This window comes from Petromyzon marinus, chromosome 51 (genome assembly GCF_048934315.1).
Source record: "Petromyzon marinus isolate PM22_M1 ecotype Great Lakes invasive population chromosome 51, UKy_Petmar_22M1.pri1.0, whole genome shotgun sequence".
NCBI lineage: Eukaryota > Metazoa > Chordata > Hyperoartia > Petromyzontiformes > Petromyzontidae > Petromyzon > Petromyzon marinus.
In genome coordinates, this window is record NC_133717.1 from 14104905 (window position 1) to 14124101 (window position 19197).

General features: G+C 52.8%; 1 protein-coding gene across 1 annotated transcript; it reads left to right on the plus strand.

Moving 5' to 3' along the window:
- The first annotated feature begins 14267 nt into the window (after positions 1–14267).
- On the plus strand, positions 14268–17620 carry LOC116953313 (uncharacterized). Its single transcript, XM_076074887.1, has 2 exons — positions 14268–17206; positions 17573–17620. The coding sequence occupies exons 1-2, from the start codon at positions 16466–16468 to the stop codon at positions 17618–17620; spliced, it is 789 nt and encodes a 262-aa protein (XP_075931002.1). The 5' UTR covers positions 14268–16465.
- The last annotated feature ends 1577 nt before the right edge of the window (positions 17621–19197 follow it).

Consider the following 19197-nt stretch of genomic DNA (forward strand, 5'->3'; position numbering starts at 1 on the left):
GAGGAGCGAGACGCGGAGTTCCTCTGCGCGTGGAGGATGAACGCCTTGGAACATCGATGATGATGATGATAGCGACGATGATGGTGATGATGATAATGGTGATGATCATGGCGATAATGATGGTGATGATGATGGCGATGATGATGGTGATAATGATGATGGCGATGATGGTGATGGTGATGGCGATGATGATGGTGATAATGATGATGGCGTTGAATATGATGATGGTGGTGGCGATGATGGCGATGATGATGGCAATGGATCGGGTTGCAGCCCACTTCAAGGGAACCTGGTCGAGAGAGAGAGAGAGTCACAGCTTGACCAAGGCCACTCACCGCTCCCCGTGAGTGTTGTGACACAAACTTTTCCGTCACCCTGGTGTGACTTATGTCCATCATTAGTGTTCAAAGGGAGACCTCCGCTGCTTAATTCGGCGTAAACTCCCATTGTCTGTGCGTGTATGGCCGAATTTCTGGTCTCAAAACTGGGGATTGTTAGGGGCAGCCAACCTCTCTGTATGACTCCACGCACACTAAGAGACAGTGATTAATGTTGGTATGAATCAGCGTTGAGCGTTTGCATTCGCACAAAGGCCTAACATGTGTATGGCACTGAATGCAAATGTGGCATTTCACAAATAATTGGATGTTAATATCGGGGAGGCTGGATGGGGGCGACTCGTGGCTGCGTTTGGGTCGTGGCGGCTTTTTTCTGTGGCAAGGAGGGATGTGATCAAAGGTGCCTCGTCATCATCGTAATCATCATCAGCCATGGTCTCTCTACTGCTCGATGAAGGCCTCCCCAAAGACTCTCAAAGTATCTCGCCACTCGCACCACCGTGGCTCGCGTCTTTAATTTTCCATCGATGAAGGAGATCGCGCGCATATCGGCCTGTTGTTGGCGTTCTGATGCGGTTCGTGGTTCTGCCACCGGTGCGTTCCAGGGGGAGGAGGAGGAGGAGGAGGAATCTCAAGGCCAGGAGGTGGTGCGATGATGTGTGAGTCTCGCATGAGGACGTCTTTATTCTTCTGGACGTCTACCATCGTCCGACTCTGTTTGACAGCGGTTTTCTTTTTGTTTGTTCCGGATCTGGGTGGGATTCTAGGATGGTGACAGCAGCAGCAGCGCGATCCGAGAAGGGGGATCGGGGCTTGAATAGTCGGCAGCGTTTCTGAGGTCTTGGTTGATGGGTGGGTGGTTGCCGCTGGGAAAAAACGCGAATTTATTTCCATTAATCGCGGGGTAACAATTGTAGAATATAACCCAGCGGATAATAGCATACAATTTACAATTCGCCTCTTCTTATCCGCAAAAAAACGCGGATAATCGGAGTAGCGACAGAGCGTCAAACTACCCACGTATGCTCGGAGTCATTTCCACGCGGCTCCTCTCGTCCACAGGAAACCCCGCGGAGTATCGAGCAGCTGCTCCTGCTGTGCATTGTGGATAAAATCGCGGATAACCACGGATGATTGGAATAAATAGGAACGCCGATGAATTGGAGTTTTCTTGGCGCCTACAGCCGCAGCGGATAATAGGAATCGCGGTGGGATTAATAGGGCCTCGGATACATGCCAGTTATTCTGTAGCATCGGATCTCCGTCGGCACAAATCCAATCCATGCCACCCCCGACATGCAGAGACGCCAATTGCCGCGCCGTGCCGGGTCAAACCCGGACGAGTGGGGGGGGGGGGGGGCGATGCGTCGTCGAGTCGTGATTTATAAACCGGTTTCTAAATTAACTAAACCGGTTTCTAAATTAACTAAACCGGTTTATAAACCGGTTCTTTGACGAGACGGGAGTCAAGAATGTAACCGATGTGCACTCGAAAAAGGAACCGCGAGAGAGAAGCGAGAGAGAGAGACTACAACTAAACTAAGTTATTTACCAGGTAAAGCCCTCTGAGCTATTCGGTATATTTCAGAGGCGATCTGGCCACACAACGATAGCCCATCGAAGTGGCGTGTTACCTTTCGTGGCAATTTATAGTCGCAGCCAAAGAATCTGAACGCACGCTGTTTCGGAATGTGGAGGGGAAGACCGGAGGAAGGCGACAATAATAAATCCACGCGACCACCACGGGGAGGGAGAGAGAGCACGCGGGTCGTCGTGTCACGCGAGGGAGATAACCGTGAGAATTTATCTTGGAAATACGAGGAAGGGGATGGGAAAGGAGCGGAGAAACGGGAGCACGGGGTGAGCAGAGGTGAGCAGAGGTGAGCAGGGAGAAGCTGCATCAGGACCTCGATGCTGCTGCTGCACGGAGGAGAAGGATGCGGCGTCTGTTTTCACAGCGGGCGGGGAGAGGGGCTCAGGGTGGTCGTGGCCACACATAATGCCACGTGGTTTACGGGAGGCTCGAGCTGACGTCGATTTGTTGTGCCCTGTACGGTGTGGATGAAGACAAATTCATCTATTGGGCAGCATCCATCGCAAGACGAGATGATGGCCAGTGGACAAGACGGGTGACGGAATGGCAGGCAAAGGACAGACCGCGACCAAGGAGAAGGAGCAACGGGATCAGCGCCTCGCGTGCCCCGGGGGATAATTATCACTATTATTATCGTGAGAATTGACGTCGGCATGGGGAGGCTTTCATCCAGCGGTGGATTGACCATGACTGCACGTGGCACCAAGAGGAGGAACGTGATGATGGTGTTGATGGTGGTGATGACGTGAGAGCGAGAGAGGGGCAGAGAGAGGTTGATGTTAGCAGAGAGCAGATCGGAGATTCTGGCACTCTCAATCATTTTCGCTTTACGATGTGACCCGCAGCCCCCACCAAGATGCTTTACGGCACGGCGAGTTGGTACACAGAGTACAAGCTGAACACAACACACACACACAACAGCATGTTTTATTTATACACAAAGGCAAAGATCCGACATATAGCGTGAACAGACTGTTGGGGCAGGTGCTTTTAGCGGGTACCTATGAAGGCCGGCACGGTATACGAGGGGGTGGGTAGCCACCACCACGCCCGGCCGCCTTTGTCTCTCTCGTGGCGATGTTAACACACCGCACCAGATACTAATTTGAGGCTGAGTCGACCTAGGAGAGGCCCAGGACCGGTTCAGATAATCGTCACCGGTGTTCGCCGTGAGCGGGAATCGAGCCCGGGTCGCCAGCTTCAAAGCGTAGCACGCTAACCACTACACTACCGCTCCCCACAATATTTACATACACACACACAAAACAGCGTGTTTTATTTAGACACACATACCATATAACACACGCACAGAAGGGATCCACAGAATCAACATCTCTTTTTTATCTCCAAGGAATCCGATGAGCCGTGAAGCTCTTTACGCTCAGATGTCCAGCGGGACGGGTCGACAAGTTGCAAGAACAAGCCTTGCCACCGCAGCCCCGCGACTCGCACGGACACGCGTTGCAATCCAAAGATCGCCAGTTCGGTTCGATCTCTGGTCGCGGCAGTTCAAAGAATTTCTGCAAGTTTCTCAAATCCCAACCCCCACGACCCACACGGCTTAGCGTGGCGCTCATCCAGCAGTGGAATGACAAAAGGGCTGTAACATAGACAAGACAAAGGTTCCCCGTCTATCCTCGACAGACTTGAGGCAAGTGCTATTAGCGAGATCCTATGAAGGCCGGCACGGCAGACGAGGGCGGGGAGGTGGTCAGCGTCACGTCTGGCCGCCTTTGTCTCCCCAGTGGCGATGTCTAGACACCGCATCAGATACTCATTTGAGGCTGAGTCGACCTAGGGGAGACAGGACCGTTTCAGATAATCGTCACTGGTGTTAGCCGTGAGCCGGAGTCGAACTCGGGTCGCCGGCTTCTTAACACAGCGTAGCGCTAACCACTACACTACCGCTCCCCACACTCACGCGTGCACACACAGACACTCACACACAGACACTCTCCACACACACACTAACACTCTCACAGGCACTCACACACAGACACTCTCCACACACACACACTAACACTCTCACAGGCACTCACACACAGACACTCTCCACACACACACACTCTTCACACACACACAGACACTCACACACAGACACTCTCCACACACACTGACACTCTCACAGGCACACACACACACTGACACTCCACACACACACTGACACTCTCACAGGCACACACAGACAGACACTCTCCACACACACACTGACACTCTCACAGGCACTCACACACAGACACTCTCACAGGCACTCACACACAGACACTCTCCAAACACACACTGACACTCTCACAGGCACTCACACACAGACACTCTCACAGGCACTCACACACACTGACACTCCACACACACACACACTGACACTCTCACAGGCACTCACACACAGACACTCTCACAGGCACTCACACACACTGACACTCCACACACACACTGATACTCTCACAGGTACTCACACACAGACACTCTCCACACACACAGACACTCTACACACACACAGACACTCTCCACACACACTCTGACACTCTCACAGGCACTCACACACAGACACTCTCCACACACACACACAGACACTCTCCACACACACACACTGACACTCTCACAGGTACTCACACACAGACACTCTACACACACACACAGACACTCTCCACACACACACACAGACACTCTCCATACACACACACAGACACTCTACACACACACACATACACTCTCCACACACACACACACTGACACTCTCACAGGCACTCACACACAGACACTCTCACAGGCACTCACACACACTGACACTCCACACACACACTGACACTCTACACACACACACAGACACTCTCCACACACACACACACAGACACTCTACACACACACACAGACACTCTCCACACACACACACACAGACACTCTCCATACACACACACATACACTCTACACACACACACTGACACTCTCCACACACACACACTGACACTCTGACAGGCACACACACACACAGACACTCTCCACACATACTCACACAGACAGTCTCCGCACACACACACAGACACTCTCACAGGCACACACACACACTGACACTCCACACACACTGACACTCTCCACAAATACACTGACACTCCACACACACACTGACACTCTCACAGGCACACACACACACTGACACTCCACACACACTGACACTCTCCACAAATATACTGACACTCCACACACACACACTGACACTCTCACAGGCACTCACACACACTGACACTCCACACACACACACTGACACTCTCCACACACACACACACTGACACTCTTAGAGGCACTCACACATAGACACTCTCCACACACACACACTGACACTCTCCACACACACAGACACTCTCCACACACACACACTGACACTCTCCACACACACACACATTGACACTCTCACAGGCACTCACACACTGACACTCTCCACACACACACACAGACACTCTCCACACACACACACTGACACTCTCACAGGCACACACACACATACACTCTCCACACACACACACAGACACTCTCACACACACACTGACACTCTCACACATACTCACACAGACAGTCGCCGCACACACACACACACTGACACTCTCACACACACACTGACACTCTCACAGGCACACACACAGACACTCTCACAGGCACTCACACACAGACACTCTCCACACACACACACTGACACTCTCTCTCACACACACACAGACACTCTCACAGGCAAGCACACACAGACACACTCCACACACACACACTGACACTCTCACACATACTCACCCAGACACTCTCCACACACACACACACTGACACTCTCACAGGCACTCACACACAGACACTCTCCACACACACACACACTGACACTCTCACACATACTCACACAGACACTCTCCACACACACACACAGACACTCTCCACACACACACAGACACTCTCCACACACACACACTGACACTCTCACAGGCACTCACACACAGACACTCTCCACACACACACACTGACACTCTCTCCACACACACACAGACACTCTCACAGGCAAGCACACACAGACACACTCCACACACACACACAGACACTCTCACAGGCACTCACACACAGACACTCTCCACACACACACACACTGACACTCTCACAGGCACTCACACACAGACACTCTCCACACACACACACAGACACTCTCCACACACACACACACTGACACTCTCCACACACACACACACACTCTCACAGGCAAGCACACACAGACACACTCCACACACACACACACACTAACACTCTCACAGGCACACACACACAGACACTCTTCACACACACACTGACACTCTCACACATACTCACACAGACAGTCTCCGCACACACACACACACACTGACACTCTCACACACACACTGACACTCTCACAGGCACACACACAGACACTCTCACAGGCACACACACAGACACTCTCACAGGCACTCACACACAGACACTCTCCACACACACACACACTGACACTCTCACACACACACACAGACACTCTCACAGGCAAGCACACACACACACACACTGACACTCTCCACACACACAGACACTCTCACACACACAGACACTCTCACACACACTGACACTCTACAGACACTGACACTGTCACAGGCACACACACAGACACTCTCACACACACACAGACACTCTCCACACACACTGACACTCTCCACACACACTGACACTCTCCACACACTCACACACATACACTCTCCACACACACACACAGACACTCTCCACACACACACACTGACACTCTCCACACACACACACTGACACTCTCCACACACTCACACACAGACACTCTCCACACACACACACTGACACTCTCCACACACTCACACACAGACACTATCCACACACACACACAGACACTCTCCACACACACACACTGACACTCTCCACACACACACACACTGACACTCTCCACACACACACACTGACACTCTCCACACACTCACACACAGACACTCTCACAGGCACACACACACTGACACTCTCCACACACTCACACACAGACACTCTCCACACACACACACAGACACTCTCCACACACACACACTGACACTCTCCACACACACACACTGACACTCTCCACACACTCACACACAGACACTCTCACAGGCACACACACACATACACTCTCCACACACACACACAGACACTCTCACACACACACACTGACACTCTCACACATACTCACACAGACAGTCTCCGCACACACACACACACTGACACTCTCACACACACACTGACACTCTCACAGGCACACACACACAGACACTCTCACAGGCACACACACAGACACTCTCACAGGCACTCACACACAGACACTCTCCACACACACACACTGACACTCTCTCTCACACACACACAGACACTCTCACAGGCAAGCACACACAGACACACTCCACACACACACACTGACACTCTCACACATACTCACCCAGACACTCTCCACACACACACACTGACACTCTCACAGGCACTCACACACAGACACTCTCCACACACACACACACTGACACTCTCACACATACTCACACAGACACTCTCCACACACACACACACAGACACTCTCCACACACACACAGACACTCTCCACACACACACACTGACACTCTCACAGGCACTCACACACAGACACTCTCCACACACACACACTGACACTCTCTCCACACACACACAGACACTCTCACAGGCAAGCACACACAGACACACTCCACACACACACACAGACACTCTCACAGGCACTCACACACAGACACTCTCCACACACACACACACTGACACTCTCACAGGCACTCACACACAGACACTCTCCACACACACACACAGACACTCTCCACACACACACACTGACACTCTCCACACACACACACACTCTCACAGGCAAGCACACACAGACACACTCCACACACACACTAACACTCTCACAGGCACACACACACAGACACTCTCACACACACACTGACACTCTCACACATACTCACACAGACAGTCTCCGCACACACACACACTGACACTCTCACACACACACTGACACTCTCACAGGCACACACACAGACACTCTCACAGGCACACACACAGACACTCTCACAGGCACTCACACACAGACACTCTCCACACACACACACTGACACTCTCACACACACACACAGACACTCTCACAGGCAAGCACACACACACACACTGACACTCTCCACACACACAGACACTCTCACACACACACACACAGACACTCTCACACACACACACTGACACTCTACAGACACTGACACTGTCACAGGCACACACACAGACACTCTCACACACACACACAGACACTCTCCACACACACTGACACTCTCCACACACACACACTGACACTCTCCACACACACACACAGACAGTCTCCGCACACTCACACACACTCTCCACACACACACACTGACACTCTCACAGGCACTTCACAGGCCCGTCATCCTTCACCAGTCGCGCGTCCTCTGCCTCCGAAGCCAACCCCGCCACCACCCTCGGCACTTTCTTGTGCAGTCCACAGAGAGGCAAGGGCGATATAAACTTCGCGTGCTCTGAAGAATCAGGGCCGTTTGCCCGAAACGTCGCCTATTATACATTTGTTCTGGTAGGTTCGCACAGTGCATGCATATTGTTGTGGGGGTTTTTGTCGGTTGTTATTTTGTGATTTGTCACTGCCTCACTGAGAAATAATAAATATTGTTGAGTGCTAAACCAGGGCTGCTGCGATGTCATTTTTTCACGATACGATCATCAAATCCATACGATACGACGATTATCGTCATACCGGTCCCCCCCCCCCCCCCCATAACTGTGTACTGTAATTATATTTCACAGTTTTATCGTACTGTGTGTCGCTTAAGCTGTTGTGCGTGCAAAGATAATTCCTAAAGTTATTCAGCTGCAGTTTAACTCAACAGAGGCCTTGCCACGAGCACTTGAAATTCATAGAATCGGTCACGACCTCACCGTCTAAAATCTATTTTAATGTACTTATTTAACGAACTTATAAAACGAATTTATTTGATCACGAGAGCCATTCTAAGTCGTGGGACTCTTTGCTGGAGGGTCCTGCCCCCGTGTTTATTATTATTCTTCATCAAGTGAGGAGGACGCCCGAGCACGCAGAGGAATCCCAACGCCTTGCGCGAGGGGGCAACGCTGTATCCACTCCGTACAGATGGAAAAAGTTGGCGATGAGTCCACTTGCCGTATCGCCGTCTTTGGGGAGAGCCAGGGTTGCGGAACCTCCATGGACGCACACGGGAAGGGAGTTTCACAACAACAACTACATCTGTGCGGTGATCCACAAACCCTCGCTGCTTCCTCCGCAGCGCTGCGTTTTGGTCACGTGCCCCGACTCTTCTGTCTGCCAAAGGGGACCCTACTTGGGACCCCACTGGGGACCCCACTGGGGACCCTACTGGGGACCCCACTGGGGACCCCACTGGGGACCCTACTGGGGACCCACTGGGGACCCTACTGGGGACCCCACTGGGAACCCCACTGGGGACCCCACTGGGGACCCCACTAGAGACCCCACTGGGGAGCCTACTGGGGACCCCACTGGGGACCCCACTGGGGACCCATCACACCATCACACCATTACACCATCACACCATTACACCATCACACCATCACACCATTACACCATTACACCATCACACCATTACACCATCACACCATCACACCATTACACCATCACACCATTACACCATCACACCATTACACCATTACACCATCACACCATCACACCATTACACCATTACACCATCACACCATCACACCATTTCACCATTATACACAACGGCAGCAGCATCCCCGTGGACCGAATATCGTGCGATATATAGTGCGATAAATCGTCATATCGCCAAATCGCCACTATTACTCCCACCGCTGCGGAGGCTAGGAGATGTTAACGATCTCGCCAGGTATGCAGGAGGTCGTGTGTTAGATCCCGACCCTGACGTCTGCTGCTGTATATTTGGAGTTTACGCGTCTCTCTCTCTGTCTCCCCATGGTCGCTTGGATCATTCTCCGGGTCCTCTGGGTTTCCCCTCCACATTTCGAAGACGAGTTTAGAGGATTTGGCTGCTGTAAATGTCCACACGATGATAAGCCACTTTGTTAAGCTATCATTTGCGATAGGCGGGTCGCTTCTGTATGACTCGGTGGTGTCTTCCCTGCTAACAATAAAAAGTACTTTGGTTTAGTTTGGTTTAGTTTAGTTTAACTTTTGTCTGCCCGCATTAAAACGTGCAAGCATGCGTCACGCTCCTCGGCTAACAGGGCAAAAGCGCAGTCCCCTGCAATTGCTTCTCACGCCACTGCTGGCGGTGGTGCCTTCCACACACTCGAGAGATCGAGAGAGATGGGGGGGGGGGAGTGGTCCAGAACGGGCTGGTTGTTTGTTTCACTTGGCTTGGTCTGCTGTTCCGCACGGCAAATCAGGCGGCCGTGTTTTTGCGCCACGCTCGACACGAACCCCCTGGCCGTTTAATCAGTAATGTCTCACCCTCAACGCTTTCTTAACCGAGGCCCGTTTTTATTATTATTATTATTGCCCCATGTGGAAGAGTTACCGCAGTCGCCGCGCAATGGATGGCGCTCGAACCGCTGATACTCGCATAATGTGCACGATGCGATACGGCGGCGGTGCGGGTTCGAGAGACGACACCCCAACTGTGCCCCCCCCCGACTCCTCCTGCCCCCCCCCCCTTTGTAGCATCTGTTGCATTGTACGGGAGGCTGGCGTTTATAGTGGGTTGGTTTGACGAGCTCGCTAGCTCACTGATTGATTGTCCTTTTTTATTTAACCAGGTGAGAACCCCCCACTGAGATTCGTTCATTCGCTCATCTCGTCTGACCCTTGGGGGGTCCAGGACGCAGCGGTGGGGGAAGAATATTGCACGTTCCTATGGCGGGAGCCCGTTGTTTCTTTCTTTATTTTATACGGGAACCGTCGCGTACATATAATTATAACAATAGCAGCGACAACAACAGCAGCCGTCATTCGAGGCGCGTGTGCCAGGCTAGGTGCACCGTGAGGCTATCGCATGACGTGTGGGAGGCTCGCTGCTGGCAGGAGGTTACGGGATGGGCCCAGGTGGTACGGGTTGCCTGGCTGAGATGACTGGCAGATGCACTGTGCCACCTGGCACACACAGACACGGAGACGGACACAACCGCACATACGCGCGTAGACACAAAAGGCAAAGACAAAGATCCCCCGTATAGCCTTAGCAGACTGTTGGGGCAAGTGCTGTTAGCGAGCAGCACATCTGAAGGCCGGCACGGCACACGAGGGGGTGGGTGGCCAGCACCACGCCCGGCCGCCTTTGTCTCCCCAGTGGGGATGTTTACACACCGCACCGGGTACTCATTTGAGACTGAGGCGACCTAGGGGAGGCCCAGGACCGGTTCAGATAATCGTCACCGGTGTTGGCCGTGAGCGAGAATCAAACCCGGGTCGCCAAGGTTCGTAGCGCAGCGCGCTAACCTCTACACTACCGCTCAGCAGCACACACACACTCAACATTCATGACGGTGATGATGATGATAATATTACGATGGGCTTAATTTCCACTGAACAATTTTTCGGTTTGACGGCACGTGACCAGTTATAGCCACAGCTGTAGCGAGAGCTCCCATGAGTGTGGGGTTGCCGGGCAGTGCCCGATGAAGCTCGTGCGGGGCCTGTAGTATGATGTTATAAAGGGGCCCTAAATAAAAAAAAAACACACAAACATATTAAAACACATTTTTTACTTGCATAGTAAAGTAATTGTATTTTTTCATTTGCTATAGAGCCACATAATGCGACAAATCACTAACCTTAAACACCCAGTCGTTCATAAAAGTTGAAGACGGCACAGTACTATAGTAATAGAGCAAGTGCAGAATCACTGAACCGAAATTGAAAGTTTGAAAGCATTTAGCGCAGGGCCCTTGAAAGTGCGGGTCCCGTAGCTACTACACGTGTAGCTACTACACGTGTAGTAGTTACTTGTGCTATGAGAATAATCCGGTACCGGGTCTCCAACCTGGACAGACCCGGCTAAAATTAATTCCTAACGATGATGTTATAATTGTAATAACAATACTACTCGTGATAACGGATGATTTTTTACTTTGATGGTGATGATGGTGTTCATGATAATAATGATTCGGATAATATTCGTGATGATGATAAGGATGTTGACGATGACCCAATCACATACAAGCGAAGGGTCGAGAGTTCAATTTCCAATCGGGGGGTCGATTTAGCCCATCATCAATCATCTCTCCGGGGTAGATAAAATATCCACCATTGTGTGGAAAGTTCACAGTGGCTGTCCTTTAGAGAGACGTTACTTAACATTAAGGGATTTTCTCGCACACGCACACACACTGCCTGATAACAACACTCACTCACTGATCGTCCGTTAGGGCTACATTTATAATGAATCACGGCACTTAATAAGCAAACATGTGCACGTATTTTGTTGAACTCATTCCTTTCGAACCGCTTTTTATGTTTAGTTTTGTTATCCTCACCCCGCACTTCCGATGAGCGCGATTGGCTATGTACGGTGCGAAAGAAGTTAAACATACATTCACATATATATGAAAAGCGAAACGATGATTGGTCCGCGATTCCGGATCACCCTGGAATTAAAGAATCGAATTAAGTTTTTTGTTCGAGTGTTGTATTAAATATATATACATTGCGGTGAAGATAGCTGTGAGTGCAGTAGGCCATGAACCCACTTGAAGTATCACAGAACGGTACGCGTTTTATCGACCCAGAAATAAATTATGATTACAACAGCGCCCGTACCAACTAAATACCAATTAGCATCATAATTCCACCGCTGGATGCAGCGTCTCCCCAATAGCGTGCTTGTCGCGGATGTTCGGTAACCATACTTCACCATGCTCGTGTCGGCGTCAAGGGGAAAGGGTAGCGCCCAGGTGCGATCTAAATATCACTCGAGCCACCGGTGTTTTGGTAGCGCAGTGCGCTAACCGTTGCGCCACCACTCCACGCGAGGTGACGATCACGGACTCGTTCAGCACTTCTCAAAATAACAAGAATTGATTCATAGTTAGGAAGCGGAGCGGTTGCACAGTGGTTAGCGCACTGCACGACGAACAGCGCAGCGAGTCACCCGAGTTCGATCCCAGGCTGCGGGTAACATCGACGGCGAGTGATATCTGAAATATTATTTCTCGCAGCAGCCATGATCAATCCACTGCTGGCTGAAGGGCTCCCCAAGCTCGATAACACATTTCCGAACCTATCATCTCGCAGGGGGTGGACTAAACAACAGAACACCGCTTGATAGAGATTCAACAGCGAGTTTCCCATGCATATAACCGGTTTCTGCCATAGGAACGTGGAATGTCCATCGCTCGTTGAAGTATTCGACGGAGCAGAACCTGAATTAATCTCTTCATGCGATCGCTAATCGCAGAACACAACTCAATGGAAATTCAAACTCCATCAGTCGTAGTTGTATGCAGACGCCGAGCTCCTGCCACAGAAACGTGGAATGTCCACCGCTCGTTGGAGCGAGTGTCCGATGCAGAACAACCTGAATCGTCCTGTTTATGGGGGTCGCTAAGCGATGGACACAACTTGAGATGCCAAGCTCTTGCCGCATGAACGTGGAATGGCCCACCGTCTGTTTGGAGTGTTCGCACGAAGCAAACGAGCGAGCAAGAGCAACCAACCCCCCCCCCCCCCCCCCCCATTATTCTCTCTCTCCTCCAGCCATTGGCGCCACTGAGCCGACCAGAACACAAAGAACCCCAAAGGGGGGGGGGGCGGGGGGGGGGCGAGAGAAACAAAATCCATTGTGGGGTTTTTTTGTTGTTGTTGCTGCCGCCGCTGCCGCTGCTGCTGCATTGTGCAGCCCCGATAAAGACTGCGGAGGCATTGGGCAGAGCAGCGACTTCTGCGGGAGAGCCGCTGCAGGAGCAGCAGCAGCGAGCGGCCACGCAGAGCCCCGAGCCGAAGACTCCGCCAGCCCGCCAGCCCGCCAGCCCGCCAGCCCGCCAGCCCGCCAGCCCGCCAGCCCGCCAGCCCGCCAGCCCGCCAGCCAGCCAGCCCGCCAGCCCGCCAGCCCGCCAGCCCGCCAGCCCGCCAGCCCGCCAGCCCGCCAGCCCGCCCGCCAGCCCGCCAGCCCGCCAGCCCGCCAGCCCGCCAGCCCGCCAGCCCGCCAGCCAGCCAGCCCGCCAGCCCGCCAGCCCGCCAGCCCGCCAGCCCGCCAGCCCGCCAGCCCGCCAGCCAGCCAGCCCGCCAGCCCGCCAGCCCGCCAGCCCGCCAGCCCGCCAGCCCGCCAAGGTCTCCCTTGAAGCTGCCGAACACCGACACGAACACGCGCGCACACACATCCACACGCGCGTGAACACGTTCACTGGCTAGCCACACGCACACCCACACACACACACATTCACACGCGCGTGAACACGTTCACTGGCTAGCCACACGCACACCCACACATGCACACGCGCGTGAACACGTTCACTGGCTAGCCACACGCACACCCACACATGCACACGCGCGTGAACACGTTCACTGGCTAGCCACACGCACACCCACACATGCACACGCGTGAACACGTCCACTGGCTAGCCGCGCGCGCCCACACGCGTGAACACGTTCACTGGTTAGCCACACGCACACAGATGCGCACGCGTGAACACATGCACGTTCACTTTTTTACGCATCGTCTCTCTGCACACGTACATTTGTCTAGCACGTGTACTCTGACTCATTCGCATATTCACGCAGCATTCGTGTAAATGTACAAGCGAGTTTGTATATTCACGCAGCATCCGTTTAAATATACAATCGAATTCGTATGTACAGTCAAATCCGTGTAATTGTACAGGCGAGTTCATATACGCATGCAGCAAAGGGAATATATATGTACATCACACACACGTGCAATGTTTGTAAGTATGTATACGTAGAGCATACATATATAGATATGCACTGACACACACACACACACTTTCACGCAAAGATCCCCCGTACATACTCTTTGGTTCTTTCGGTAAAGTCACGTAGGTAGAAATAAAACTAAACAAATCACGACGTTTCGATCGCAACACAAGCAATCTTCATCAGGTGGAACAACCGCGTGAAGAACAGCCTTTACCAACTGTTGGGGCAAGTGCTGTTAGCGAGCGAGCGCGCACACACTCACACAGTACATTTCTCGTGACCATTGAGCAATGGGTTACCGTTGGACGAACATTGGTCCAACGTTGAACGAACGTTGGTCTAACGTTTGCCTGGTGTTGAATGAACGTTGGCCCAACGTTAGAACGTTCCGGGATGGTTCTTATACACATTATTATCTCGGTAGCTGGCTACTTATTCACACACACACTGGATTACATTCGCTATGCCGGTGTGGAGCTCATTCGCTGCATTACGCGCGTGTTAATTGCTATGAACGTTATGACCTCTGCTTATATATGACGCATGCATTGGTAAGACACACATATAGTCACGGTCTTCGTAATAAAACATTGTATCTCTGCTAATCTTTACAATGGCTGCTGATGATTATATAATGTATATTTCATGACATAATGCAGACGTGAAATAACGAATATGGAATGTGTTCGTGTAAGCGCCAAAAAGTGTGTTTTATAGTGCTCGTAAGTCACAGTGATTGCATCAGCCATGATCAATCCACTGCTGGATTGTACCCCTAGCAAGAGCACGTGTCAACACGTTCGCGTTTTGAGTGGGGGAGCGGTGGTGCAGCTCTTAGCGCGCCACGCTACCAACCCGGTAGCGATGTGCTCGACTCCCAGTCACGGCGCACATCAGTGGCAAAGTGGTAGCTGAACCGGGCAGAGCGTCTTCTCCCACCCACGCCTGTTTCACGAACCCACACTGACCGGCTGTGATGAAGCATGGCCAAACTACGCCCCGCGAGCACACGGCGTAGGTAGGGTCATCCATTGATCCAGCGGTGGATAGGGGGGTGCCTTCATCCAGCAGAGGAAAGTGGAGGCCTTCATGCAGCCGTGGTCTGAAAGAGGGCTATACTTATGTCACACTAGCATCTCTGTAAATATGTCGCACTAACATCTCTGTCAGTATGTCGCGCTAACATCTCTCTAAGTATGTCGCGCTAACATCTCTCTAAGTATGTCGCGCTAACATCTCTGTCAGTATGTCGCGCTAACATCTCTGTCAGTATGTCGCGCTAACATCTCTCTAAGTATGTCACGCTAACATATCTCTAAGTATGTCACGCTAACATCTCTCTAAGCATGTCGCGCTAACATCTCTGTAAGTATGTCGCGCTAACATCTCTGTCAGTATGTCGCGCTAACATCTCTCTAAGTATGTCACGCTAACATCTCTCTAAGCATGTCGCGCTAACATCTCTGTAAGTATGTCGCGCTAACATCTCTGTCAGTATGTCGCGCTAACATCTCTCTAAGTATGTCGCGCTAACATCTCCCCCTCCGTGCCTCCATCCGTCAGATGGACTCGGACAACAGCTCAATGTCGAGTAGATCCTCCTCGCCGGAGCTGGACGTCTTCATCAGCGCCTCGTCCGACCTCCAGGGCCTCTCGTCCACCGTCTCCTCCACCACGAGCCGCGCCGCGGTGTCCACCGCCTACACGGCCGGCGTGCCGGGCAAACCTCGAGCCACCCACGGAGACCACCATGCTCAGGGTCGGGGAACCTCCTCCTCCTCTTCCACCACCAACACCACCAACACGACCGCCACCACGAAGACCACCGGCGGTAGTACATCGGCGTCGTCGTCGATGATGAAGATGAAGAGCTTGGGCGGAAGTGGGGGTGGATCTCGCTCCAGGCTGTCCAAGGAGGACCTGGACAATCTGCAGCAGCAGCAGCAGGAGCAGCTTGGCGAGCCGTGCGGCCAGGAGCTGAGGCTGAAGATCAACAGCCGCGAGCGCAAGAGGATGCAGGATCTGAACGTGGCCATGGACGGCCTCAGGGAGGTGATGCCGTACGCGCACGGGCCCTCGGTTAGGAAGCTCTCCAAGATCGCCACGCTGCTCCTCGCCAGGAACTACATCCTCATGCTCAACAGCTCCCTGGACGAGATGAAGAGGCTTTTGAGCGAAATTTACGGTGGCGGCGGCAGCGGCGGTGGCGGCGGCGGTGCCGCCGCCGTTGTCGGAGGCGCCGCCGCCGCCGCCGCCGCGGCCGCCGCCGCCGCCGCCAGCGGCGCCGGGAGCGGCGGCGTCGTGGTCGGCGGCGGTGCTGCCGGTGGCGGAGGTGGTGGTGGTGCCGGCGGCGGCGGCCACCACCACCACCACCACTCGGCCTTCCACGCGTGCGCTCCCATCGGGAACCATCACCCCCTGCACCACCACGCGGCGCTCACCTCCTCGCTGGCAGCCGGGGTGGCCGCGGGCTTAGCGGCGGCTCCGGGCCCTACGGGGGCCGCGAGGCACAGCCACGGGCCGCTCAACCATCACCATCAGCATCACCAACAACATCATCATCAGCAGCAGCATCATCACCATCAGCTCAAAGCGCCGCCCTGCTCCTTCGGCTCCGTGTTCCACCCGTGGGGCGGCGGGCTCCCGTGCGCCTGCGCGCTGTGCTTGCAGATCCCCGCTCACATCGTGGCGCCGCGCATCCCCGGCGACGCAAAGTGAACAGAGGAACCGTCCCCTTTCTCCCTCGCACGCGCCACGGTTGAACTGTTCGTCAACTCGAGAGACGCAGACGTCGGTGTTGTTGTGTGTGGCTCGCCACATCCACCAGCAACAAGATTGTCCGTGGAAAACAAAAGTGCGTGTGTGCGCGCTTTTTTAAGTGTCCCTTTGTTTTCACGTTGGTTGATCAACATCTGGGCGCGCGTTTACGTCTTCGTTGCGTGTTTATTTGTTGTGCTTTCGGAGCTGTCCACACAAATAAATCCCAAATAACGCCAATCTGCCAGCAACAAACAGCACTGTTAAAATTGTGATAGATACGAAGTTTGATAGGTTTCTTGAAGTGAGAAAGGTTGGTTGGACACTTGGGAAAAAAAATGGGAGGCTGATGGGGAGGGGACTGGGCCCTGGTGCACACACGTCTAACATTTGTGTACCATGTGCAGGCCATTTTGCTGGGCGAGAACCTCTCCCAGCCACGACTTGTATGGCCTGTGAGGGTCATGTGACCCACAGCTGTCAATCCATGCGGTTTACCCCGTGTTCTTGTCCGGGCAAGTTGAGTGTTCAGGTTCATGCGGCGTACAGCCGTTTCACTACGGGCAACAACCACATGTTGTGTCTATTTGTTTGTGTTTCTCCCTTGTGGTGGGACTTTGTAGGATCAACGTTGAGATTTATAAGGGGCACGGGGTGACCAATAAGGTCTGAATTTGTCTGTAATATGGTAGGGCACTGATAAGGGGTTGACAGGTATGATGACCATCCTTCTCCACGCAGGGTCTGCGTGGGTCGAAGCTGGGGAGGGTGCATAACAATGTACTTGTCAGCACTGTCCACGAGTTTGCTGTACTTGGCTGTCGCCCATCCACGTCCCTATGCCAGGGGACAGGATGGCAAGGCACGCGTGGAACATTGTCCAAGGAGTATTCCTGACGCCCTTGCCTGTTGCTGGTCGTGGTGTAAATTCCACGATCACATGGCCAGGGGCTAGTCAGCGCACAGACGGGAACCTCTCTTTGTCCGAAGTTTTAACACTGCCGATGCAGAATTTGATTTTACATTTTAAAAATGTCGAGTCACCTGCGCGAATGCATTGCAACGTCGCATATCCGACCGTCACGTGGCCCATATCCGGCGCAGTAATCGCGCCTCCTGGTGTCACAGATTCCTTCTCTCGCGATGTCCAACAACTCCGACAGACGCCTTGTACGCGGCGTTGCACTGTCCCTCTCGACATCGACCGTGCTGAATCATTCACCGATTATATTTTCACAAGTGCTACTTGCATTACGATAAATAAGTGATCTCACTTTAAATGATGCATGCATGCAACGTTCGTATCTGAACCATTTTTACAACACACATGCCCATTCCCAGTGACTGGTCGTCCCAGACAAATGTATTTAACGATTATTCCCCCCCCCCCCTTCCTCCTCCTAAGGCACTAATGAATGACCAACACAACGAATAGATGTCGTTTTGCTAATGTCTATAAATGATCGTGAATAGCGATTTCCCCATTCTCTCCGGATTATAAGACGCTTCAGAAAAGAAGACGCACGCCCACATTTGTG